Here is a 25,711-nt window from a genome sequence, read left to right on the forward strand (position 1 = left end):
GAATTAATTTTAACTTAAAGTAACAATAGATCCACCCTATCAGACTGTTTTCCAGAAGTATAATTAATCTACTCTCTAGTAATTAAAATTCATAATTATAATTCAATACTTGCTGAATTCTTTGCTATAAGAATATAAAAATCAAGAAACAATATAGTGAATTTAAATTTGTAATTAAAATGATATATCTGGGTATTTTATTGCCCCTTGTTGTTTTGGTGATATTAGTAACCTTTGGTGATGAGTTGTAGATAGTTATTATAGTATACTATGATAATTGCATAAAATTGTAATGTTACCTAATTAATAACTTTGCAATTTATTCTTTAATTTCTTAAAATCCATGACTGTGCTTAAATGTTAAATTTATATGCCATTTTTAGAAAATACAATGTGTTAGAAGGATATTATTTTGGATTATGGGAGCTTTATTTATTCATCCCATACCTATTTAGCAGAATATGTTATATATTAGGTCTTTAATGGGCATTAAGTACTGTACACAGTTAGATACACTTTTTAACATTGGAGGAATTACAATACATCAGGGAAATATTTAATTAGATAATAAATATTGAAATGCCATTATATAACAACACAGAAAACACACTAGTACTATGGGAATACCAAGGGGAATAGATACTATTTTATTTTTCCTTATTATTTCTCTGTAGTGAGATTTTATTTGTATTTTAATAAATAAACCTTGCCTAAAGACCAGAACGCAAAGCAGTCATGCTAGTTCAGCCGTACAGATCAGGCAGTGGTGACACATATCTTTAATCCCAGCAGCCACCCTAGAGGTCAGGTGGTGGGGTGCACACCGCAGGATGAGACAGGAACTCGCTCTCTTTCAGTCTGAAGATTCCATAGAGGTAAGAGCTCTCTACTGGCTTGGCTGCTTTGCTTCTATGATCTTAGGTTGAACACCAATATTTGTCTCTGGGTTTTTATTATTTGTGCTACATTTCTCATATAGATCTGAAACAATATCTTGGTTAATTTATCCAATAGAAATAAAGGCTTTAGTTTAATCATCTAAGTATGGGGAATATAGTTTAGTACGTGGTAATAGGACAAGTAACCCATTATCCGTCTGCGTCCTTGATTCCATGGCCAGGAAGCTAAGTTTGGACAATTGTTAGGAAAGACAGAATTGAAAATGTTCTGTTACACATTAGAGTAGAAAACCCAGTTTCTCCAGTACCTGGGTCTGAAAGAAAATTTTAAAAATTACGTGTAAAGGAAAAAATATGGACATGCACAGTGCAACACGGAGGAGACATGGTTGATCTGTGACAGAGATGGGAATAGGGCTAAGGGGGAAAGTTAAGAAGAAAATGATCTTGTGTGTTTATTACATGTTAGGTGCTAGAAATGCAAAGATGAAAGAGCATAGTTCTTATTTTCTGAACATTACAGACCTATAACTCTGTGATGATAAGATATTGAAAATAGCAGTTGTCACTTGAGAGGTTTTGTTTTATACACCATGGGAAAGAATATTGTAGGTACACCCAGGGAGGGGTGATTAGATCTCTAAGACTCATTGGGTTAGGAGGGTGGAAAAGCATGCAGCCACATTTGCAGTGAAAGTGTTTGCTGGACATGATGGGCTGCTGCACCCATGCACTCGCAGCAGCTGCAACCACATGCACAAGACCTGTCTAAGATCAAGCTAGCCAAAACCATAGCATGGGCAGGGCAGGCTCCTACCTCTGAGGGGTAGTTGGCAATTGATGGTTGCTGCGAGAGGAACAGTCAGCTTTCTCCAAGGAAGGGGCCCCTGAGAAGAGATGATCCTAGACCCATGCGCACACATGCAGCATCAAGTGGACATGGTGGATTAGAAATCACATGAAGTTGAGAGGGAAAGTGATACAGGGGATGGGGAGGAAGAAAAGGGGCTGAAATGATCAGAACACATTATGCATGCATTATTATTAAACAAGGAAATCTCGAATTAAAAATATAGATCAAATGTGGGATAATGGAAAGAATAAAAAAAGGAAAGAAATAAAGTCGAGAGAGCAGGAAAAGGATGTGAAAAAGGAAAGGAAAATATAGGAAGAATAGAGAATATGGAGGAAGAGTAGGTAAGAAGTGAATTAAAGCCAGATGTGATGACACGTGCCTGTAGTCTCAGCGCTTAGGAAGTGGAGGCCGGAGAGGCAGGAGAGGCAGGAGTCTAAGGTCATCCTCAGTTATACAGCAAAGTTCAGGCCAGACCCTGTCTTTCTGTCTCTCTGTTTCTCTCATGCACACATTTTTTTTTTTTTAAAAAACCATAAAATGACAGGAAAACATTGAAGGCAGGCATACAATTTCTGACCTGTAATTTCCACAGCTCCCTTTGTTAGGAATTGAGTAACAAAGTGCCACGACTTGGCATGAAATCAGAAACGTATTGTTGTAGTTCTGGAGGACCAGTCAAGTGGTCCACAGGACTGGCTGCTCCCTGGGTGCTCAGGGAGTCTGCTCCTGGTGCCTCTCCTTGACTTGGATAAGGCCATCTTCCCCGTCACTTCATAATGCCTTCCTTCTTGGTGTGCTATGTCTCTATGTCCAAATCTTCCATTTGTAAGGATAAAGGTCTTATTAGATCAGCCTGATTCATCTGCAAAGGTCCCCTCCAAGTAGGACCAGAACCTGAAGGAATAGGAGTTAGGGCGTCAACATATTTGAGAGCTACAGTCCAATCCACAATGCCCTGAAGCCTCCATGTAATCATCACTGGAAGTTTGATGTATTTTTCATCCAATTCTGTTTTCAATGCATATTTCAATGTGCTCTTTAATAATCTCAGGGTATTTTTGGTAACAGGCACATACTTTGCTCATGCTAAGGGTCTCTGATAATTGAATTAGAATTCTCTCTTCCATAAATTGTCTTTATTTTTCTTTGATGTTTTAGATTACAGTAGTTCCTGTCTCTGGGGGAAGTTTTCCCATCGGTTACCTTACACTGTAGATAACACTAAACCCTAGAATGCTGTATTTTATCCTATACATATATACACATAATAAAGTTTAATTTATAAATTAAGCATAAGAAGAGATTACCAGCATCAATACTAAAGTGTAACAATCATAATACTATACCCTAATGCAAGTTATAGGACTTTCATTCTCTCACTGAAGAAAGCACTTCATGCTGCCTCTGGCATACGCACATTGCAAACATCACTGCTGCTGAGAGTTGGAGCCTGAATGGAGTGAAATAAGGGATACTTGAATATATGCACTATGGTGATACTGTAGCTGTAGTCTGATAATGGAGATAGCTCCTAACTGATTATTGGGTAGCTCGAATACACCCCATGCATACAGTGCGCAGAGGCAAGGTGGAGTTAAACTGTGGGTGATTTCATCATCTATGCTGAGCAGCCTGCAAATTTAAAACACGTGAAATGTTTGTTTCTGTGATTTTACTTTCTTCAAAACATAGGATGCAAAACAGTGGATGTGTGATTGGGGGCAAGAAAAACAGTAACATTGCTTTTATGTGACTGCAGAAAAATTAAACTGCTGTTGAAAGTTACGAATTCTATAGATTTAGTTATTTCACCAGCAATGAAGGAATTTTGTATTAGCAGCAAAATAATTGTAAATAACCTTGCCACTTATTTCTAGGTTCGTCGTTCAAAAGTAAGTAAAATGGGATTGGTGAATGAGTTCAAGCAGATGATAAAGGAAGGCGGCCTTTTCTCTCTGTGGCAAGGAAACGGTGTGAACGTCTTTAAAATCGCACCGGAGACAGCACTCAAGATTGGGGCTTATGAACAGGTGAGCTGTTATTGACTATGGGGTTTTTAAATGATCATGTTTGAAATTTGGTTTTTGAAAAGTTTAGACTTTTGTAAAAGAGAACACAAGTGTATGTAAGCAATAGTTGTCGGTGCAAATATTACTGATTTTTATTTCCATTTGGTCACCTTTGTGCTCTCTGATTACTATCAGAGTGCCTCTGTAGGCTGCATTGTATTATTTTAGCAGGCCTGTGACTAGTTCTTTTAAGTTAATTGTCACAGCATAAGAGGCTCATAATTTTTTCTTAGAACAATTTGAATGTTTTTCAGATATTTCAGTCCATTTGTTAATGAATCAAAATTAATCTTCCTATTTAGTGAAGACAAAGTTGAGAAACATGCACTGAATTTCAAAATTTTTCAATCTGATTTAGACTTTTGCTTTTCCTTAAATAATTTACTTTGAGACAGGACAAATATCAGTTTTCAGATATTGCAATTTACTTGGGTTTCATAAGAGTCTAAGGATGCTCTATATGCTTCTCAAGTTTTTCCTCTTTATTGTAAATTTTAGAATAATTCTCTCCTCTTTTAAGTAAATGTTTAGCTATGGGATCAAAGTGCTTCTTTTCTAGGGCCTTTTCTTCATGGTCCTAGAGCCTTAATGTTGTGTGAACACATAAAAGATTGGTGCTGTCCTTTCTTAGGGCGATGGTTGAAGAGCAAGCAATAGATGAGAAGGACACTGGACTGGTTTGAACGCTTGTCGTTAGAACACACAGCTCTTCCTATAATGGGGATTTGCTGATCCATCCGACGATACTGTTTTTATCAGCTAGTGTACACCTCAGTTGTTAAAGACCTTTTTCTGGGTGATAGAAATGTAGCAAACAAAAACTAACACAAAGGATTTCATCTATCTCTTTGGATTTAAAAACAACGACAACAATGAATGAATGAATGAATGAATGAATGAATGAATGGTACGTCAGGTGTTATCAGTGGTTACTAGGAAAATAGAGGAGCAAGGCAGGGAACTCTTTCAAGGAGTTTGGCCATGAAAAGTAGAAGGGGAATGAAGTGGGAACCAGAGGGATAATGAGCTCAAAGGGGGGGTTCCTACCACTGGAAAAAGCAGGTGCTTCTAAAGTGACCCAGTGAGGAGGACACTACAGAGCCCAGAGCGGGTATGCGAAGTGATTGTCCTCAGAAGGAGCAGAGCTGCGGTAAGAGACTGGAGCTGGTGCTCAGGAAGACTTGGCATTGCCAGGCCCTTCAGCCGCAGTCCTGGGAGAAGCACAGCTGAGCAGGTCCAACTGTAGGCAGGTTTCTTGTAACTTTCTTCTCAATGCTTCAGTTTCTTTGGTTAAAAGGGGAAGGAAAGGCACATTGGAGGCTTGAAGGAAGAGGAGGAAATATCAAATAGTAAGAGAGTCACAGTATAGCTGGAACAAGGAAATAAAACAAGATTGTTGGTAACAAAGTTCAGTTGAACAGTCATGAGTATAAATTTAAATTTGTTCCAGGCCGCAGAGAGACCCAGGAAGTCTGAGTTACAATATCTTTTTTTATTATTATTAATTTTTTTTAATTAAAAATTTCCGCCTCCTCCCCGCCTCCCTTTTCCCTCCCCTCCCCCCACTCCCCACGCCCCACTCCTCTCCCCCCTCCGTCTCCAGTCTAAAGAGCAGTCAGGGTTCCCTGCCCTGTGGGCAGTCCAAGGTCCTCGCTGCTCCATCCAGGTCTAGGAAGGTGAGCATCCAAACAGCCTAGGCTCCCACAAAGCCAGTACATGCAGTAGGATCAAAACTCAGTGCCATTGTCCTTGGCTTCTCAGCAGCCCTCATTGTCCACCATATTCAGAGAGTCCGGTTTTATCCCATGCATTTTCAGTCCCAGTCCAGCTGGCCTTGGTGATCTCCTAATAGATCAGCCCCACCGTCTCAGCGGGTGGGTGCCCCCCTTGTGGTCTTGACTTCCTTGCTCATGTTCTCCCTCCTTCTGTTCCTCATTTGGACCTTGGGGCTCAGTCCATTGCTCCAATGTGGGTCTCTGTCTCTATCTCCATCCATTGCCAGATGAAGATTCTATGGTGATATGCCAGATATTCGTTAGTATGGCTATAGGATCGGGCCATTTCAGGCTCTCTCTCCTCAGCTGCCCAAGGACCTAGTTGGGTACAACTCTCTGAACCCCTGGGAAACCCTCTAGAGTCAAGGCTCTTGCCAACCCTAAAATGGCTCCCTTAATTAAGATATACTTCCCTGCTCCCATATCCAACCTTCCATTATCCCAACCATGCCATTCCCCCAAGTTCTCCCCATCCTCCCCTTCTCACTTTTCTCTCCCCATCTCCCCTTTCCCCCATCCCACCCCACCACCCAGTTCCCAAATTTTTGCCCAGCAATCTTGACTACTTCCAATATCCAGGGGGATAACTATATGTTTTTCTTTGGGTTCACCTTCTTATTTAGCTTCTCTAGGATCGTGAATTATAGGCTCACTGTCCTATATTTATGGCTAAAACCCAATTATGAGTGAGTACATCCCATGTTCATCTTTTGGGGTCTGGGTTACCTCACTCAGGATAATGTTTTTTATTTTCATCCATTTACATGCAAAATTCAAGAAGTCATTGTTTTTTTTTTTTTTTTTTTTTTTTTTTTTTTTTTTTTACCACTGAGTAGTATACAATATCTTTTGAATTTTGGCAATTTCTTGTATTTCAGTATTTGTCATGAGCTAGGTCTTACACTGGAGTCTGGGGGTAGATGAGAAAATAAGATATATATTAACTCTCTGCCCTTCCAGATCCACATTCTATTAAAAGTCCATGTTGAAATTCAGGAATGCTTCATCTAAATAAAAATACCAATTTAAGAGACAAAAATACTGTGTTGCAAACATAAAAAAGTCATGTCCGGTGTGTGTTCATGACTGTTACTGGGAATGTCTATGCTGTCATTTATGAATAAAAAGAATGTTCTGGACTCTGTGTCATCAGCATGCCACCATCACTTCTTAAGGGGGCGTACAGTGACACAGAGGACACTCCAGGTAATGGTGTTACTAACCAGGCCTTTGGCTTCAGATGTCTAGTCTGTAGCCCTGGTGAGCTGGAAAGAATCACAGAGAAGCAGAAAAGGGCATTCTTTTCCTCTTTGGTGCCAACTTCTGCTGAGTGACAGACAACAGCCTACTTGGTGCTTCCTCTCTTTAGGCCCCATCCTGCCTCCTGCTGGCCTGTCCAGGGACTCATTGCCTTGTAGAGATAAGAATGAAGGGATGCCACTGAAGGTGTGGAACACATTAGCTAGTCCTGTTCTCTTGTACTGAAAATCTTGTTTTCTTGCTGTTGAGAAGCCCTGTCTGTCCCCCAGCTAACCCGCATCCTTCTCCAGGTTTTCTAGGAGGCCCCCTTTTCTCTTGAGCTTCATTGGAGGATGAGTGTTGAGTGAGGCTGGGCCAAGTGAGGTGCAGTGATTTTCCAGAGACTATGTTTTACATTTTGCACTCTGTGTGAAGTCCTTATGCCAACATTAAGCCTTCTATAATTTCTTCCCATTTAACATGCCCTGGACACTTACTGTTGGCCACTTGACAATATACAGTTTCTTTATTCGTTAACTAATAAAAGCGACACATAGACAGAAGGACCCCCCACGCAGTTGTTCACATTTTCTTTCACATTTTTTTCTCCTTCTTACGTTAATTCTTTCTAGAATCAATATCTTGCACTTACTTTTCTTTTCTTTCTGCTCTATTCTGCTGGTTGCTTTCACCACTTAATATAAGTCAGAGTTAGGTTCAGTGATGCGTGACTGAAATCCTCCCATGATTTAAGGCAGAATTTCATCACTTTACTCACACATAGAAATCCGAGGAAAGGCAGTTTACAGAGTCAAAGATGTTCTATAAGCAAAAAGAACTTCAGTCACTCTGGTTCCCTATGTTGTAGTCTCCTTCGTCATGAGTCTGAGATGGAGCTCCAGTGGTCACATCTAACTTCCAGGCGGTAACTAGGAAAGGGATCAAAGATGGATACATCCTTCCCTTCTAGGACACTTTCCTAAAGTAACGTGGAGTACTTCTGCTTTCATGCCATTAGCTTAAACTGAGACAAACGAATTGGTGTAGCTGGAAAGGGATTTGGGAGTGTAGTCTTTAGTTGTGGAATGGCTAGCTGCAAATGAGCTTATTTCTCAGGACAAAGGGGAGAGTGCATATTAGGATACAACAACAATCACTGCCAGTCAGGTTCTGTCTTTTCCTTTAAGAGTTCTTTTAAAATATTTGTTCAGGAAAAACTGCTTCTTTAGAATACGGTGCACAAGTTTATTTCCAGAACAGTGCCTGTTTGTTCCTGAATGCCAGTGGGTGAGCTGCACAGTGTCCTTCTGTAGACGTGAAAACATAGGCCAGTAAAGAGTCACTTCTTACTGAAGTAATATTTAGTTGGTAAAAGAGTCAGAATTAGAACCCACGTCTTCATGTTTCAGTTTCTTTATCACAATTACTGTGTATTAAAGAGGTGAATTGAGGTTCAATGTAAATTAAATTAGATACCATCATTTGTCCATAACTAAAATGAGACTATGTGGAACAGTAGGTCATGAACTTTTGATGTAGAATTTCAGTTAAAGAAATTAACTAATTAATTAATTAATTAATTAATTTGTGTGTATGTGTGTGTGTGTGTGTGTGTGTGTGCGCACGGGCATGTAGGTCCGCAAGGCCAGGGCATGTGTGTGGAGGTCAGAGAACAGCTGTCAGGAATCAGTTCTTTCTTGCTCCCTTGTAGGATCTGGAGCACTAACTTGGGTTGTCGGCCTATAAGCAAGTGCTCTACCCACTGAACCATCGTGCCCAGTTTGAAGTCACACTTTCTACATTCAATTTCTAGCTCTACCGCTTTATAGTCATGCAAAGTAAGCCAAACTACCTAACCTGTCTGTGCTTTCGTTTTCATAAATGTTCCTTCACTTAAAATATAAAGAATAAGGATGTGACCGTGAAACCTGATGGATTATTGGGTGCATAACCTGCTCATACCAGTGTCTGACACAAACGTTAGTGAGCATTTGCTATTTTAATCCATCCTGAGTTGTTTCTATAACAACTACAGTTTAACTTATTTGTTACTGAGAAAGACGGAAAGACCATATGACAACCATAGAAAGAAATGTGTATGACATAGACACATAAAACATGGAGCAAATGTGCTGCCGTGTCTTAATCATGCCAGGAAATGGTTGAGAAATGTCTAAATAAAATATTATTAAGTTCTCTCTCCCCAGGTTTAGTAAACTTGACTAGGGAGGTCGTAGAAGTCAGCATGTACTCCAGTCCTCATGCCTATGATCTGTTACAACAAAAACACCCACAGGAAATTTGGCGAAAGTAATAGACAGGGTAACTTATAAAGAAAAGAGATTGGCCTTGGAGTCCAAGATCAAGGGGAAAGCTTCTGGAAACCTTCAGGTTGTACACATTTGTGTAGTTTCTCTGATTAGAACCTGTAATATTATATTGAGCAGAAATGCCAAGAATGGATGTTTTTGTCTCGTCCTGGATCTTGGAGGGATATTGTTTTTACTTCCCCCATTGATTAAGAGGTAGTCTCAGACTGTCTACATCAATTGTAGGCTGCTATAACAAGCATAGACACTGGGTTACTTATAAAGAAAAGAGATTTGTTTCTAACACTTCTCGAGGCTGTGCAGTCCAGGGCTACTAACCCTTTGAAAACCTTCAAGCTACACAGTCCTGCATTGGAAGACAGGAGGTCAGAAGATACATGTGAAAGAGAAAGACAAGAGAAGCTTCCTAGCTTCATTCCAGGTCACTTTAACCATCTTTGATGGACTCTGGTTATAACTGGGTTCTCTTATCAAGCCATTGATAAGAGCAGGATACCTGTTGCCCTGTCACTTCTTAGAGAACCTGCCTTTCTGTTAATGATGCTGCCGTGGTGTGATGGTTAGTTCTAATGGACAACTTGTCACAGTTTAGAATCATCTGAGAAGGTCTCTATGAGAGATTGTCCAGATTAGGCTGTCTATGGTAGCCTATGTGTCTTGACCTCCTTCGTCTGTGTGGGAAGACTCAGCCTGAGACGGCTGGCAACATTCCTTGGTTTGGGGCCTACTGTTTAAGAGTAGAGAAAACTAACTGAGCACTAGGCATACATGATTTCCCCCTCTCCTTCTGATCATTACTGTGGATGGTACTGGCCGCTTCAAGCTCCTGCTGTTTTGACTTCCCTGCCATGATGGACGTATCCTAAAACTGTGAGCTGAAATGAACTTGCTCCTTATCATACCAACAGAAACCAAACTAGAACAAATGGCAATTAAATTCCACCATGAGCAGAGGAGAGACCACTCAAGCCAGAGTTAGCTGACGACTTTTTCTGTCCAAACTTTATTGAATGGGGAAAAGTTCCTCCTATATCTATTTGAAAAAAATGTTACCCCAGAGTTTTTAATCATGAATGAATGCAACTGTGTTCAGTGCTTTTTCTATCTATTTAGATGATAATGTATTTTTTCTTTTAAATGTTGTACCACATTGATATATGTGTGTATGCTAAACCTTTGTCTTTGATAAATACCACTCTCCCTCCTAGTACTGATCTTTTAAGTGTGCTCTTAAGTTTGGTTCGCTAGTGTTTTATTGAGGATTTTCTCATCTCTGTTCATTTGGGATAATGCCCTCTTGTTTTGTTTTATTATGTGTTTGACTTGGATCAGTGTGATGCTGGCCTCCAAAAGTGAACTTAGGGATATATGGTGAATACCCCTAAGTATATAAAAATTATATATATATTTTTTAAGAGTGGAGAAAGAGTGACATCAGTTCTTTAAATTAAAGCCTTCTGACCATTAGTTTTCTTTTGCTCAAAGACTTTTTGAGTGGTGATCCTGTTTCCTATTTTGTTATTGGTCTGCTTGGGTTTCCCTTTTCTTCTTATTTCAGGCATGACTTTATTTTGGGGATAAGGTTTTGTAGTTTATTGGTATTAATTCTACCTACTAGAGGCTTATAATTATTTTTACTTATATGATGCCAGCTGTAATGTTCCCTTTTAAGTTTGATTTTAGTTTTTTTTTTTTAAAGGCTTTTACCACCCTCCTCATTGTTTAAAAACTCGAGATGCAATCTTGCTGTGTTTTGAAGCTGTCCCGGCATCCCTGTAGCTGGGATTCCAGGTGCACATCGCTGCATTCAGCTGCATGGCTCCTTTTCAATGGCCCTGATCTCTTAGCACCTTTCCCATGTACCCCCTTTTCTCGACAGTCTGTAGATTTTATTAATCTTCCCACTCTTCTCACCACCCTCACCCCTCCCACCCCAGTTCTTATGGTATATTCCGCTAAAAGTGGCTAGTGCACACTGCAGCCTAAATGCTACTGCTTTGGAATTTTCTCTGCCAAATAAAGTACTCTGTCTCTTTTAAAGTCTGACTGGCAAAAATCACAGGGCATCCTAATATTTTTTACATGTGTATGCCTGCATGTATGTATGTATGTGCATCGTGTGTATGTCTGCTGCCTGCAGTGGTCAGAAGAGAGTGCTAGATTGCTTGGAAGTAGAGTTAAGAATGGTCTTAAGCACCCAAGTGGTTGCTGGGAACTGAGCCCAGGTCCTCTGCAAGAACAGCAAGTGCTCTTAACCACTGAACCATCTCTCCACTTCCACCCTAATTCTTTTTTTTTATTTTTTTTATTTATTTTTTATTTATTCTTTTTTAATTAAAATTTCCAACTGTTCCCCGTTTCCCATTTCCCTCCCCCTCCTCCCACATATTGCCCCCTCCCCCCACTCCCCTCCCCCATCCCCACTCCTCTTCTCCTCCCCCCAGTCCATTCCCCCTCCCTCTCGAGAGGGAGGGGGAATGCACCCTAATTCTTATATATGGTTAACACGGGCGGTCTGTAGGCTAACTCCCAAGAGTCCTTATAAGCTTTCCTGTCCTAGTCTTCCTTACTACACTCCTTGTAACAAAATGGCCTATTGTGTTGTTCTAATTATCTAGTCAGCAAACACGCTGTCTTCTGTGTATAAAGCAGAGTGCTAAAAAGAAATAGAAACACAACTTCTATTTATGTTATTTGCATGTTCCTTATGATATAACACATTCAGGAATAGACTTAGGTAATTTAATGTAGCTATTGAATTATTCCATAGGAAAAAATAAAAGAGCTGAATAGAGAGCTTTAACTTATCTATTAAACAGGAACTAAAATTTAGTTTTGTACTAGGTTGTGTTAATATTCAGCACCTGATGTATATTTTAATGTAATTTTATACTTTTAAATACTGTTATACAACTTGAAAGGCATATATTTCAATAATACTATATATTTCAACATTTTTATTTATACAGTATAAGAAACTTCTTAGTTTTGATGATGCTAATTTAGGAGTTCTTCAAAGATTTATAGCTGGCTCCATGGCTGGTGCAACTTCCCAAACCTGTATCTATCCCATAGAGGTATGTATTATTATAACATTTTAATAAAAATCATGCTTTTAATGCAACTAACAATCAGAAATGACTTCCAGGTCATTATAATAACTTTGTAAGATTTGAATCTTGTATAAAGTATCAGTCTCAATATACTTTGCTTTGTTTAAGACAAATGGTATTATAGATAGACCAAGAAAATACATTTATCTGTTTAGTCACTTGGTAGGCAAATATGGATTGTATGCATGCTAAACTTAGATATTCTGCTACGTGCCATGTAGGACCCAAGGGAGACTCAGATGGGGATTTTGATCATGTATTCCTTGATCTATAAGGGAAAATTAAACATATACATTCATATCAATGATCCAAATTGAAAAAAGTTGTAGAAGATAGCTCATTATATAGTGCTATGGAAACTCAAAGGGAGAATTTATTTATTTCTGGTTAAGAATTCCATGAGAGACATGAAGAGAAAGTGTGACCACAGCATCGGCTTTGAACATGAGGTCAGGGAGAAAGGCACTTTCGGTGGAAGTAACCCGTTTAACAAAGGAAAGGAAGTTTTAATAAACAGACACTTAGCCTTAGAATGTTCATTTGTTTGGAGTGTTTTTATCATTGTTGTTTGTGTTTGGTTATTTGATACAGTATCTCACACTATAGCCCAAGTTGTCCTGGACATCACTATTCAGCCCAGGCTAACATCGAGTTTATGGCAATTTCCTTGTCCTTGTCTCCTGAGTGTTGAGATTACAGGCATAAGCCACTGGAGGTTCTAAGATTTCTGTAAAATTTGTAAGCGTGATATAACAGACCTCACAAGATTGCTACACAAGTCCAGCGAATCTAATCAATACACCTTTATTATATTCTTTCCCACCCAGGTGATAAAGACCAGGCTGATTTTAGGTAAAACTGGCGAGTATTCTGGGGTTGTTGATTGTTGCAGGAAGCTTCTGAAGACAGAGGGCATTCAGGCCTTTGGCAAAGGCTATGTTCCCAACCTGATTGGTATCATCCCATATGCAGGCTTAGATCTTGCCATCTTTGAGGTGAGTTCATTTTTGACATATGTCATTATGCATTGTATTTGACAATGTTACACAAGATTTTTATTCTGAAATATAGATATGCTGTTGCATGAAATAGCTTCTGATCAAGAGTCAAATTGAGTGTTTTTATTTGCTGTTCTCTTAGACATCTGGTACTCTAGTCATTTTTTGCTTTTTTTTTTTTTTAACTTCCAATAAAATGGTAGTTTTAAGCCTTGGGTGTGCATCAGAATCACTTACTTGTAGATCTTTAAAAGAATAGACCCCCTTGGTCACATCCTGAGGTATTCTGATTTAATTATCACAAGAAGGCCTGGTGTAGTTGGAATTTACTTTGGGCCGCTAACCAGCTCACAAATAAAGATACGGAGACTTATTAATTGTGAATGCTGGGCCTTACCTTAGGCTTGTCTCACTAGATCTTTAACTTAATTTAACCTGTTGATTTAATTAATTTAACTACTTTAATCTATATTTTTCCTCAGAGATATTTTTTAACCTTTCATTCTGTATATCCTGCTCTTTTGCTTGCTCCATGTCTGTCTGTCTGGCCCCAGGCATCTCCCTGGCATCTCTTTTTCTTTCTTCCTTCCCAAGCCTAAATTCCTCCTCCTACTTACTCTCCCTGCCTGTAAGTTCCACCTATAGTTCCTTCCTTGCTATTGGCTATTCAGCTTTTTATTAGACCAATCAGGTGCCTTAGGCAGGCAGGTAGAACAGCAACACATCTTTCCATAATTAAACAAATGCAACACATCTTCTTGACATCACTAAACAAATACTCCACAGCTTAAACAAATGTAACACATCTTTCCATAGCTAAACAAATGCACCACATCTTTGCATAGTTAAACAGATAATCCGCAACAGCTGGGATTTGGATTTCCTAACTGCCCAGAAGAATCTGATGCACGGGTAAGGTTGAGAAAACAGAACTATTCTTGCATATTTGTAAAGATTAGCATCAAGGAAGAAAATAAACATGGGTTAAACATGAGAGCCAGCCTAGAAGTGAAACCCTGACCCTGGTACAGTGTTACCAGGCAGGGTCACAGGCATTTCATGGTCATGCCCATGCATCTGTCTCAGGACAGATTTGACACTGACATAAAAACGGTATTGTGTTAGTTCCTGTGAGAATATCCAGAATTTTTTCTCTGGTCTTTAAAATCAAAACAATCAAAGGAAAACAAAAGCAAAGCCAGGCAAAAACCGCATAAGAAACATAGACATCCAAATGCAGAGCAAGCTCAGCTGCTAAACTTTATTCTACTTAGAGCTGCAAGATCAAAGTCCTCTCTTCTTCACCAGCTTCTGAAGAATTACTGGCTGGAACACTACTCAGGAAGCTCTGTGAACCCTGGCATAGCCATCGTGCTGGGCTGCAGCACACTCTCACACACTTGTGGCCAGTTAGCCAGTTTCCCCCTGAACCTTCTTAGAACTCGCATGCAGGCAGGTGAGTTTTCTATCGTTTTAGGTTAGTGAAGTCATCACTAAGGTAAGAGATATGCTTGAAATAAGTTTGAGTTGATGATTTTGAAGGCAGAAAACCCATTGAATTGACAAATAAAGGAAAAGCTAACTGATTTAAAATACTAGATCTGAATTTATTAAAGATTTATTTGTTTTATTTTATGTGTATGAGTGTGTTGCTTACGTGTATCTACATATACTACGTAAGTGCAGTGACTGAAGCAGCCAGAAGAGGGCAATAGAGCTCTAGGAGCTGGAGTTGTAGCTGTGTGCAGCCATGTGGGTCCTGGGCACTGAACCTGGGTTCTCTGGAAGAGCAGAAAGTGCTCTTAACCATTGAGCCATCTCTCTTGGAACCTTTTGTAAGTTTCAGTTATTTTTTTCCCTTCGAAGTTCTTTCTGGGGCCCTTCACATTTGCTCCAGTTACTGATGGTCTCTTTAAGACTTTACTTAGGAAGTGCCCTGTGGAACAATGGAAGGGGTTTCTTTGTTCACGTCAAACCAGCGTCCAGTCCACAGAGGCAGTCGCTCTCCTTGGTTTGCTACCACTGCTGTAAGTTGGTTTTGGACTCTGTATTTCAGTCTGCTCAGGGAGTTGATATTAAGCACTGTGTATTTTCTTTTTCTTGGTGAAATATTAGATAGAGATTTAGATTTTAACAAATAAAAATCACTTTTCGAAGATGAAAAGGCAGCACAATGCTATTACCTTCTTGAGTGTATTAAGGGGTCTCGCAGTGGGTAATATGATTTGACTTTTTCCTTCTCCCCATCTTTCTCAGTGAGGCTTTGGGTACAACTTATATTGCAATTGAGTTGGAGAATTTCTCTGCCCATTATCATGCATGCCTTTTTCCATTAAACTGCCCTTCAGTCCCCTTTCCAATTGACTCTGTGAAATGTCTCATAGAAGATTTGCAAGTTGTTCTAGGGACCTTCTGTAGTGATGAAATCATCTATATCTGTACTGCCCAGATATAGTGACTACCAGACATGTGAAATGTACTAATATGACTGAGCAGAAATTTAAGTTTACTTAAATAGCCACATGTGTAGTTACTACCCTATTGAGCAACATAGGATCATTCTATATATGAGTATCCTCTGAAATGATCGCAATTTCTATAAATTCCCATTACCTTTGGGCTAGATTACTATGTAAATATTAAATATTGAATTATACTGTGCTTTAAAATTTATAGCTATCATGGAAAAGGAAAAAATACCTATGTTTCAGCTCATTCAAGAAATATACACTAAAGAAGGAAAGAGGGGATTTTTCCGGGGTCTCACCCCTAACATCATCAAGCTGCTTCCTGCAGTGGGCATCGGCTGCGTGGCTAATGAACTGGTGAAACTGCTTTTTGGACTAACCTAGAAGTGCAATGTCAAGCTGCTGCCGTTGCTGTAACCACTACAGTATACGATAATCCTGGGCTATAAGGTGACCTTACTTTTTCCTGAAAGGAAAGAAATATTAACTAATTGTAAAATTACTTTGTCTTTATTTATTATAAAATATACAAATTAAATAATAACTTTGATAGAGCTCTTTAATAACTTAAACTCCTTTATTATCCACAGAATTCTTATTTTACACTTCCTGTTACATTCTCCTTAATTCTAAAACCAGGTTTTGATTGGGTGCTAATATATCAAATATATCATATGGTCGCATAGGAAACATTTGGTAAGCTATGAGAATTTTCACTAGCATTCTCTTTTTTTTTTTTTTTTTTTTTTTGGCTTTTCAAGACAGGGTTTCTCTGTAGTTTTGGAGCCTGTCCTGGAACTAGCTCTTGTAGACCAGGCTGGTCTCGAACTCACAGAGATCCGCCTGCCTCTGCCTCCCAAGTGCTGGGATTAAAGGCGTGCACCACCACCGCCCGGCTTAGCATTCTCTTTTTAAGTTAAGCTTGAACATGTTTTACACAGTAAAGCAAAAATCAGTGCATTTAAATTTGACATTACAGTTAATCTCCTCAGCGGAATGGATAATCCACTTCGTAATTCCTTCTAGATTGTTGTCCATTTGTTGCTTCCCTTGCTGGCCCGTTGTCCCTTCAGCTTCTGCACATCCCATCCCACTCACCCCCCTGGAGATGGTTTTATCCTTCTAGACATCTTTGTAGACAAGAACTGCCTCCATTATCTAGCCTGGGGGATCCCTGTCTGTGTGGGTTCCATAAACCTTGAGAATGAAAAGCTGGCTAGCATTTCTTAATTGTACCCGTTTGTGTCCTCAAAAGTCCCTACTCACTTCAGCCATCTCAGGTGATCCAATTGAACCAGTTGCTGGAACTGGAGAGGGGTGGGGTCTAAGTGTGAGACTCAGAGCTTTATCCCCAAAGTTCCTTTTCTGAGTCATTGCTTTTTATTTGCACAGCAAGTGGGAGCTCCAGTCATAAAATTGACTGAGCAACAATGCTATTATGAGCTTATATTTCAATTTTAAATAAGCTGTCTACTGATGGAACTCTATTAATAGTTGGTTAGTTCTGATTTCATTTTTAACTTCACTAGTAAATATCAATTGTATAAAATGTCTGGGTTTACTGTTTCAGTTTCCTATATCATGCTATGTACTCTGACCACATTCAACAGTAAACTCGGCTAAAAAGTGAGCAAAGGTCTTGAGTAGACATTTTCCCAAAGAAATTATTATAGAAATGACACAAATAAGCGAAGAAAAGCAACTTGACATTCCTGACCACAGGGAAAGCAAATTAAAACCTAAATGAAATCCCATTTTACACCACTGTGATGGCTGTTATTGAGAAAATCTAAGAGAACAGCAAGTTCTGGTGAGGATGTGGAGAAACTGGAGCCCTGTGTACTGTTGGTGGAGCACAGTGCCACTGCCGTGGAGGGCGGTTCCTCAGGAGATCTCATCCCCCAAAAGAAGGATGGTTGTGTCATCTAGCAGCTTGTCCTGTTTCAAAAACAGTTCAAAGCAGGGGCTCAAGGACCTGCTTGCTTATCTATACTCGTAGCAGCATTGCTTGCAATAATGTGCAAGCAACCTGGAAGTCATGTACAGGTGAATAAACTATGGTACATGCTATTTCTCTCTTTAAATGAAAATCTTGATACACATTTCAATATGGATGAACCTGGAGGATATTATACTAAGTGAAATAAATTTGTTACAAAGTATAAACGCTGTGTGTTCACTTATATGAGGTACCAAGAGTGATTAGGTTCGTGGAGGCAGGTGGAATGGTGGCTACCGGTGGCTTGGGAGGGAGAGGTGGCAACTGGACTTACAGATGGTTGTGAGCTGCCACACCCAGGTCCTCTGGAAGAGCAAACAGTGCTCTCAACTGCTAAGCTGTATTTCCGGCCTCTGACCGAAATTGCTGATAGTGTTAGACTCCTTTAGAGATGAGCACATTGCTTTCTGTCTCTCTGGACTAGCTCCCTGGGCAGGGACTTTGGCTAGGTTTCTCCTTTGCTGTCTCTCCTATTTGGAGGTCTTTGGGTGACACTTAGCAGACATTCAGTGAATGAGCAACATACACAGGTAGGGACATGCGCTTACACTGGCTTTATATTCGGTTGAAGGCAAGGGTTATTATTCCATGTCTTGTTAGCAGTCTTTTTCCAACCTTAACTACAGCTTTTGTTCTTAGAATGTTGATTATTATTACAATAGTACCTAACTCTAAGATGAGTCAGGGAAGTCATTTATATAAAATAATTAATGTTATTGTACTTCTTTCTCTTACCTCTTATGTGTTCTTGTATGTGTGTTTACATGTGTGGGTGTGCATGTGGAGACCAAAAGGCAACATTAGGTATCTTCCTTAATCATTCCCCACCTTATTTAAATTTTTATTAGATTGTGTGTGTGTTTGTGTGTGTGTGTGTGTACACATGTGTGTGCCCAAATGACAAGGCATGTGTCACTTGCTTGGGGTCAGTTCTTTCTTCTCACCCTATGGGTCCCAAGGATCGAACTCAGGTCACCAGGATTAACAACAGGTGTCTTTACTTGCTGAGCCATTGCCACATCCACGGCTGTCCCGCCTGTGTGACAAAATACCTCTCAGGTGGTGGCCGTCTCAAAATGAGGGGCTCGTGCTTCCCGGAGCTTGGCCCCTGGCGGTTCCCTGGCAGTCTGCTCGAGTTGAGGTGCCTGATTAGCCTCAATGATCTCGTTCACTTTGTTCCTGGCGATGGTTTCTTGCATTGACTCTGCTTCTGTTCTATTTTTCTCTTGACAAAAACTTAATCTGTTCAAGGAACCAGGAAGCATTTCCAACGGCTCCTTGAATACGGAGGAACTGATGCGTCAGTTCCCTCCCTTGATTCAGGCCATTAATGTTATGATTAAAACTCCAGCTCGCTCTCTGGGGGAATTTATAGATACCCTAGAACAGAAAGAGCTCATGATAGGAGATTTGGTAGAAGATGGGTAAATTATGAAGGAAAATGTATGGAATGGCATGAGTTACCATTTATGGAGAGGCTAGCCAGAATGAGAAACCCCTGGTGCATTTTAGATAGGAAAGAAAGGCAGGCTATTCTTGATAACATGAAGTCAGTCATTCAATATTGGAACAAACCCTGGGGGTGGAATCCTGAAGAATGGTGTTTGGGTTACCTTGGTTACCTTGAGGGCAGATATGATTTAGGGCCATGAGAAAGCACAGTTAGTTAGTGATGTGAGACGAATTTCAAAGAAAAGCTCTGCCCACCTGGCCCTGACCACAAGACTTGCTGAAAATAATTGTTTGTAATCATTTTTCTATGGAAACTTTTATGTCTGCCAACTTCCTTCTGTAATCTCTTAAAAGTGATGCTTGAATTTTAGTAAAGTTGCAGCAGATTCAAATCTCATTAGAGTTGTGTCTGTCTGTCATTCGCCGAATCCTGGGTTCTCCTAAGCCTTCACCCCTGTTCTCCCTCGGTCTTCGATCTCCAAGAGAGTCAGTCCGCGGCAAGCCATCACCAGGACTCTCCACCATAGTTTTTTGAGACAGAGTCATAAACCCGGAGCTTCTATTCAGGCAAGATTGGCAGGGTAGCAAGCTGAGAGATGCCCTGTCTCTGCCTTACAGGACTGGGTTATAGGTGTGCTCTGCCATTTATTTATTTATTTATTTATTTATTTATTTATTTATTTATTTATTTACTAGTTAATGCGGGTGTCCGGGGATTGAACTCAGGTCCTCATGCTTAGAAGGCAAACATTTTACTGACTGGGACATCCTCCCAGTTCTCCTCACCCTAATCCCGTATTACCTTGTAACTTAATGTGCTACTAATTTACCTTCTAAAGTAGCAACACTTCCTAGGAGCTTAACCTGCATCACTGTCCTGGACTGTGATGAAACTCTAGCCAAGAGTTGCCTTTTCCCTCTTCTGTCATTGTTTCTGGCGACTCCCAGTGACTCTTTGAACCTTCTCTCCCTCTGGAGAGAAGGGGGGCAAGTTTGAGAGTTAGGCAGTAAACACAGCTGAGCGTGTCTCTGAATAAGAATGAAGATGATGGTTGCAGTGCCCCGCGTCTGCAGAGTCATCTCATACACTGGGTGTTACTTCTGGGTCTTCAAGGAGAAAGGCAACTAGCTTGGTCAAAGTGCAGGGTGTCTTAGAGAGTGTTTTATACTGGGCAAGGCTGGAACCCGTGTGAGCTTCTTCAGTAGAAAATATCAATCATTGCATGTCCACTCTGTACATCAAGCCCTTGCCTTCAATGCTTGTGTGGAATATTTCTAACATAAAAATGAAGAAATGTATTTGGAAAGTTGAGTTTGTTCTTCATGACTGATAGAAGATTCAGGAAAGTTAACTTGTACAGAGGCTTAGTGAAACCGCTTAATTCAGCCTGTGATATTAGGCAAAGGATGGATCACGTGGCACACCCTCAGGTGCCCTTTCTTTTCCCGCACAGACTCTGGGTGTATGTATAGAACAGCCTCTGCCTTCACTCACCCCTTCCTGCCAGCTTCCCAGTCAAATCCCAGCCTCATCACTGGAGACTGTCATGGGGGAATGCAGGAGTTCTCTGCTGTAATCTCATTCCTGGCCACCAACTGAACATCAGCGACAGTGTTTCTTCCTTCCCCATTGGCTGGGTGGCTTTTACTGTACCACACTGCTGACCTCGTGAAAGTGTTATGTAAATCGTGGGTTGTTTCTGTTTTGCTCACTAGGATTTGGTTTTACCTAGTTTGTTCCTGAGAAGGAAAATGTGTTACAAGGAAAAGAATTTTTTTTTTAAAAAAAAAAGAATATTGGGACTTTCTTTGTTTCAAAAGCCAGTTTGCAAGCCTATGTAACATAGTAAAGAAACAGCCCACATATTCTCATGATTTTACCTGCTCTCCAAATGACAGCCTTTCCGGCCACATGCTGAACTTCTCTTACTTCTGGTCTCCTTCAGCAAAGAACATTGTTTCAGTCATTCCCCGGCTTTCACTATCTTTGCAGACCTAAAGGTTACAGACTGTAGAATATTCTGTTTTAGTCTGTCTGACGTGTCCTCGTGACGGCATTCTCCAGGTCGTTCTCCTGCATGGAGCCACTCATTCAATCCAACCAGGCATCCTGCTCAACCCCCTTTGATTCCTGCCACACAGCTTGTGTCACTCAGACCTGCCTGGTCGCTCCTCACTTCTAAGGAAGATAGGAAAGGAAAAGGAAGGAGGGGGGTGGAGAGAGGGAAGTGAAGATGGAGGCATGAATGGAGATGGCGAGAGGAGGGAGAGGAAGCACAGAGGGAAGAGGGACCATCGGTGTTTATATATGAAGTAGAAATATACAAAATTGGTCAATTGTCTATAATTACTGTTATTAAAAAGGTTCAAATTATTTACACTAAATGTATAGTTCTCAGGACATAGTTCAAATAAATGTTGAAACACTGATGTTTTAGCACTGCCGTTATAATTCTATTATTTAAAACAATTACAGTTATTTTAAAATGTGAAGTATTCACATGATTTAGTAATGGTGGTGATTTTAGTAATTTAGTGCCATCTTTGCACAATTGGGACTTGTTGGCATTTCTTTGGGGCATGGCATGGGTTGGTAGATAGTCTGGACAAGAGACAGAATTCATTTATCTTTTAACCTGGAATTCTGACTTCTAAATGACTTAGAGAATATGATAGATTTCCAATTAGCTCAATGTGATATGAATGAGCCTAAACCTAAAGTGATTATCTCCTCGCTGCATTGCTAGGACATCCAGGCTCATGTTTTGCTGTATGGTAAAAATCACCTTTTCTGTGATGTAGCTGTGTGGGAAGCTGCGAACACAGGATAGAATGGGTCCTCCTGGAGCGGCTGATGATTTGTCTTTATCGGGGCAATCAGTAGCTATTAATAAGAACAAACATGTTTACCTGCACAAACTGTGAGGCTCTACAGTGGTTATTCAAGCAGATCCACTACCACTCCAAGGAATTCAAGATAGAATCTGAAGTCTTCAAGGACCAAAATTGATGAAGTCAACAAAAGGCTGCTGTTTCTATGCTGCTGTTTAAAAGGCAGGCAGGCCAGTGCCTTCTAAAGCAGAAGTGCTGAATTAGGCAGAATGCTAGACTCTCTTCCTGACCAAATGGGCAAAGTAAAACAAATATGAGCCCAGGGGTGTCTGTGTGGCTTCGTGGGAGTCTTTGGCCCATGAGCCTTACCGACAGACACAGGAAAGGAAGCCCTCTTGTGGAGAGGTCTCAAGTCCATGAACATTTCCTTCTCCTGTGCAGAAACTGGCTATGGTTGTTAGCTGTGTGTTAGCCATCCTTCGCTATCATAGCTAACAGTGGAGATGGTCAGTTTGTAAGTAGGGAAAGGTTCTCCTGGGGTTAAGGTTTCAGAAGTTCCAGTCCACAGTCACCCGACCCCACTACTTATAGGCCACTGTGGGGGTGGGGAACATGGAGGGTGGGGAGCGGGGTGGGGGATGAAGTGTGTGTGTGTGTGTGTGTAGGTGACAATAGTGGAGAGTGCAGGGTGGTTGGTGGTGTGTGTGTAGTGGAAAGTACAGGGTTGTTGTTGTTGGTGGTGTGTATGCGTGCCTGTGTGTGTAGGTGACAGTAGTGGAGAGTGCAGGGTTGTTGTTGTGTGTGTGTGTGCGTGCCTGTGTGTGTAGGTGACAGTAGTGGAGAGTGCAGGGTTGTTGTTGTTGTTGTGTGTGTGCGTGCCTGTGTGTGTAGGTGACAGTAGTGGAGAGTGCAGGGTTGTTGTTGTTGTTGTTGTTGTGTGTGTGTGCCTGTGTGTGTAGGTGACAGTAGTGGAGAGTGCAGGGTTGTTGTTGTTGTGTGTGTTTGTGTGCCTGTGTGTGTAGGTGACAGTAGTGGAGAGTACAGGGTTGTTGTTGGTGTGTGTGTGTGTGTGTGTGTGTGCCTGTGTGTGTAGGTGACAGTAGTGGAGAGTGCAGGGTTGTTGTTGTTGTTGTTGTTGTTGTGTGTGTGTGCCTGTGTGTGTAGGTGACAGTAGTGGAGAGTGCAGGGTTGTTGTTGTTGTGTGTGTTTGTGTGCCTGTGTGTGTAGGTGACAGTAGTGGAGAGTGCAGGGTTGTTGTTGTTGTGTGTGTTTGTGTGCCTGTGTGTGTAGGTGACAGTAGTGGAGAGTGCAGGGTTGTTGTTGTTGTTGTTGTGTGTGTGTGTGCCTGTGTGTGTAGGTGACAGTAGTGGAGAGTGCAGGGTTGTTGTTGTTGTTGTGTGTGTGCGTGCCTGTGTGTGTAGGTGACAGTAGTGGAGAGTGCAGGGTGGAATAAAACCTCTCACTGTGGGGACTGTTATTTTCAGGTGTGTTACTTTTGTTTATGCTGCATTTCTTTAACTCTGTGAAGCTGTGATTCTTTGCCTGTCTGGAACACCTGATGATCTAATAAAGCTCTGAACGGCCAATAGTGAGGCAGGAGAAAGAACAGGCAAGGCTAGCAGGTAGAAAGAACATATAGGAAGAAATCTGGGAGAAAGGGGTTCTGAGTAGTAGCCCGAGAAGGAGAAAGACATCAGGAGCCAGTCACCCAGCTACACAGCAATCCACGGAGTCAGAGTAAGATTTACGGAAGAGAACAGGAAACGCCCAGTGTCAAAGGTGGATGGGATAAAATAAGTTAAGGAAAGCAGGCAAGAAACAAGCTGAGCTAAGTCTGGACGTCTATAATTAAGAATAAGACTCCGTGTGTGATTCATTTGGGAGCTGGGTGGCGGGTGCCCCCCAAAAGAGTCCTAAGAGCATAACATCATACAACTACATCTAGTAAACTAGAATAAGAGTCTGGGGTTCTACAGCCTCCACGGTACAGTTCTCCCCCACTGGCCTGAAGACCTCACAGTAGGCTGGACCCCTAAAAGTCTCTACCCCCTCTCCACAGTGCTAAGCTTAGGACCAAGGCTTTAACACAGGCCTTTCTGGGAGCATCCATATCCAAACTACAGCAATTGTGTTCATTGTTTCTCAATCCACTGAACATACATTTGTAAGACATATTTCCAGATGATTATAAGATTGCCCTAAGTTTTTTTAAAATTAGATTCAACAAACAAAAAGCCGATAGAATTTCTAAATCTTCCCAATGTCTTACTCACCTCAGGCACACACTTATTTTCTTCTTCCCTGAAGCATCCACTGCTCTTGTTCAGTGTGATTTCTTTGCAGGAGGCCTGGACAGACCTGAGGTTTGTTTCTGAGCCGTTCAGAACACTGCAGGTCGATGGCTCCCAGTATTATTGATAGCAAAGCTTAAAATTTAAGCACTTCACAAACTTATTTTTGATTTTCACAGTGCTTGTTTAAGAATTCTATTTTTTTTTTTTTTTTTTTTTTTGGTTTTTCAAGATAGAGTTTCTCTGTAGCTTTGGAGCCTATCCTGGAACTAACTCTGTAGACCAGGCTGGCCTCAAATTCACAGAGATTCACCTGTCTCTGCCTCCTGAGCACTTTGTTCATGTTTAAGACCTATTTTAAAGTCTGCTTTATTGCGAATCTTCACACAGAACAAAACAAACACATGAAGGTTTCTGATGAGCACACATTGTGTAACCACCCTCATAACCAAGGTCTTGGGAAGTTCCATCACCCCATCCTTATGCTGCCCTTTGACCTTTAATATCACACCCCTCAATAAAAATAACTCGCAACTGCACAGCTCCTGATCTGTTTCTGTTCCTATATGTATAGTTTTATTCTTTCCAGAACGTTCAGTCATGCTGAGAGGCATTTCGGCATGTGAACGCAGCACTGACTGTTCTGTAGCTCGTGCACTCAGGAACCTTTCGGTTGTTTCTCGGTTGGCAAGTGTCATCCCAAGATGAGCGGGTTTCCAGGGAGGGTCTTAGGAGCCTTTTCCAAGGAGAGGTAACAAGAGCAGATGGTGTCTGAGGGCTTTTCCCGAGGAAGGGGCTAATTCCCAAGAATACAATGTGGACACAATGGAAGCACAGGAACGGGTTTCAGGATCATTTTTATTAACAGCAGGCAGTCCTTACCTACAGACTTAATATTCCTACACTATGTTTTAAACAGACTGGTGGGTCGGGAGGTAAATTCAAGATGTTAGACCCGGCTTTTGAAGAAACAAGTGATTTTAGTTTCTGTTCTAAATTCCCGAAGACAACAGGATATAACCAGTTTCTACTAGGTAGAGCGATCGAAGGGAGACGATTACAAGAAGAGCATCCCTCGCTTGATGGTGAGGCAGCTGTTCATATTCTCATTTTACTGACGAAAGGCTATGCAGGGAATCATGGCTCGGATTTTCTCTCTGTAGATCCAATGTAGTTATCCTGGGAACTGTCTCACTTGAACAACACCTGTCTTGAGGGGAAGGAGCTAAAGTTTCTCTGTGTGTTGTGGGACGGTACCCACTGTGTGCCGTCTCGACCTCCTCTCTCCAAGGCCTCCTGAGTAACCAATGCTCTTCTCTGAAAAAAGACCTCTAGCAGGTCCCTTTGCTCCTTTTGGTCTGTTAGACCTTTTCACATTTTACTCATCGTC

The 25,711-nt window shown here is 40.9% G+C and overlaps 1 protein-coding gene across 1 annotated transcript in view; it reads left to right on the top strand.

Moving 5' to 3' along the window:
• LOC130889448 (mitochondrial adenyl nucleotide antiporter SLC25A24-like) overlaps window positions 1–16,131 on the top strand; it is a 62,228-nt gene extending 46,097 nt beyond the window's left edge. The window contains exons 6-10 of the mRNA XM_057793184.1: window positions 3,633–3,785; window positions 12,138–12,245; window positions 13,109–13,276; window positions 14,588–14,735; window positions 15,956–16,131. Of these exons, the coding sequence (XP_057649167.1) occupies window positions 3,633–3,785; window positions 12,138–12,245; window positions 13,109–13,276; window positions 14,588–14,735; window positions 15,956–16,131 (753 nt within the window). The remainder of the gene's footprint in view (window positions 1–3,632; window positions 3,786–12,137; window positions 12,246–13,108; window positions 13,277–14,587; window positions 14,736–15,955) is intronic.
• The last annotated feature ends 9,580 nt before the right edge of the window (window positions 16,132–25,711 follow it).

Source organism: Chionomys nivalis, chromosome 18 (genome assembly GCF_950005125.1).
Source record: "Chionomys nivalis chromosome 18, mChiNiv1.1, whole genome shotgun sequence".
In the NCBI taxonomy this organism is placed as follows: Eukaryota; Metazoa; Chordata; class Mammalia; order Rodentia; family Cricetidae; genus Chionomys; species Chionomys nivalis.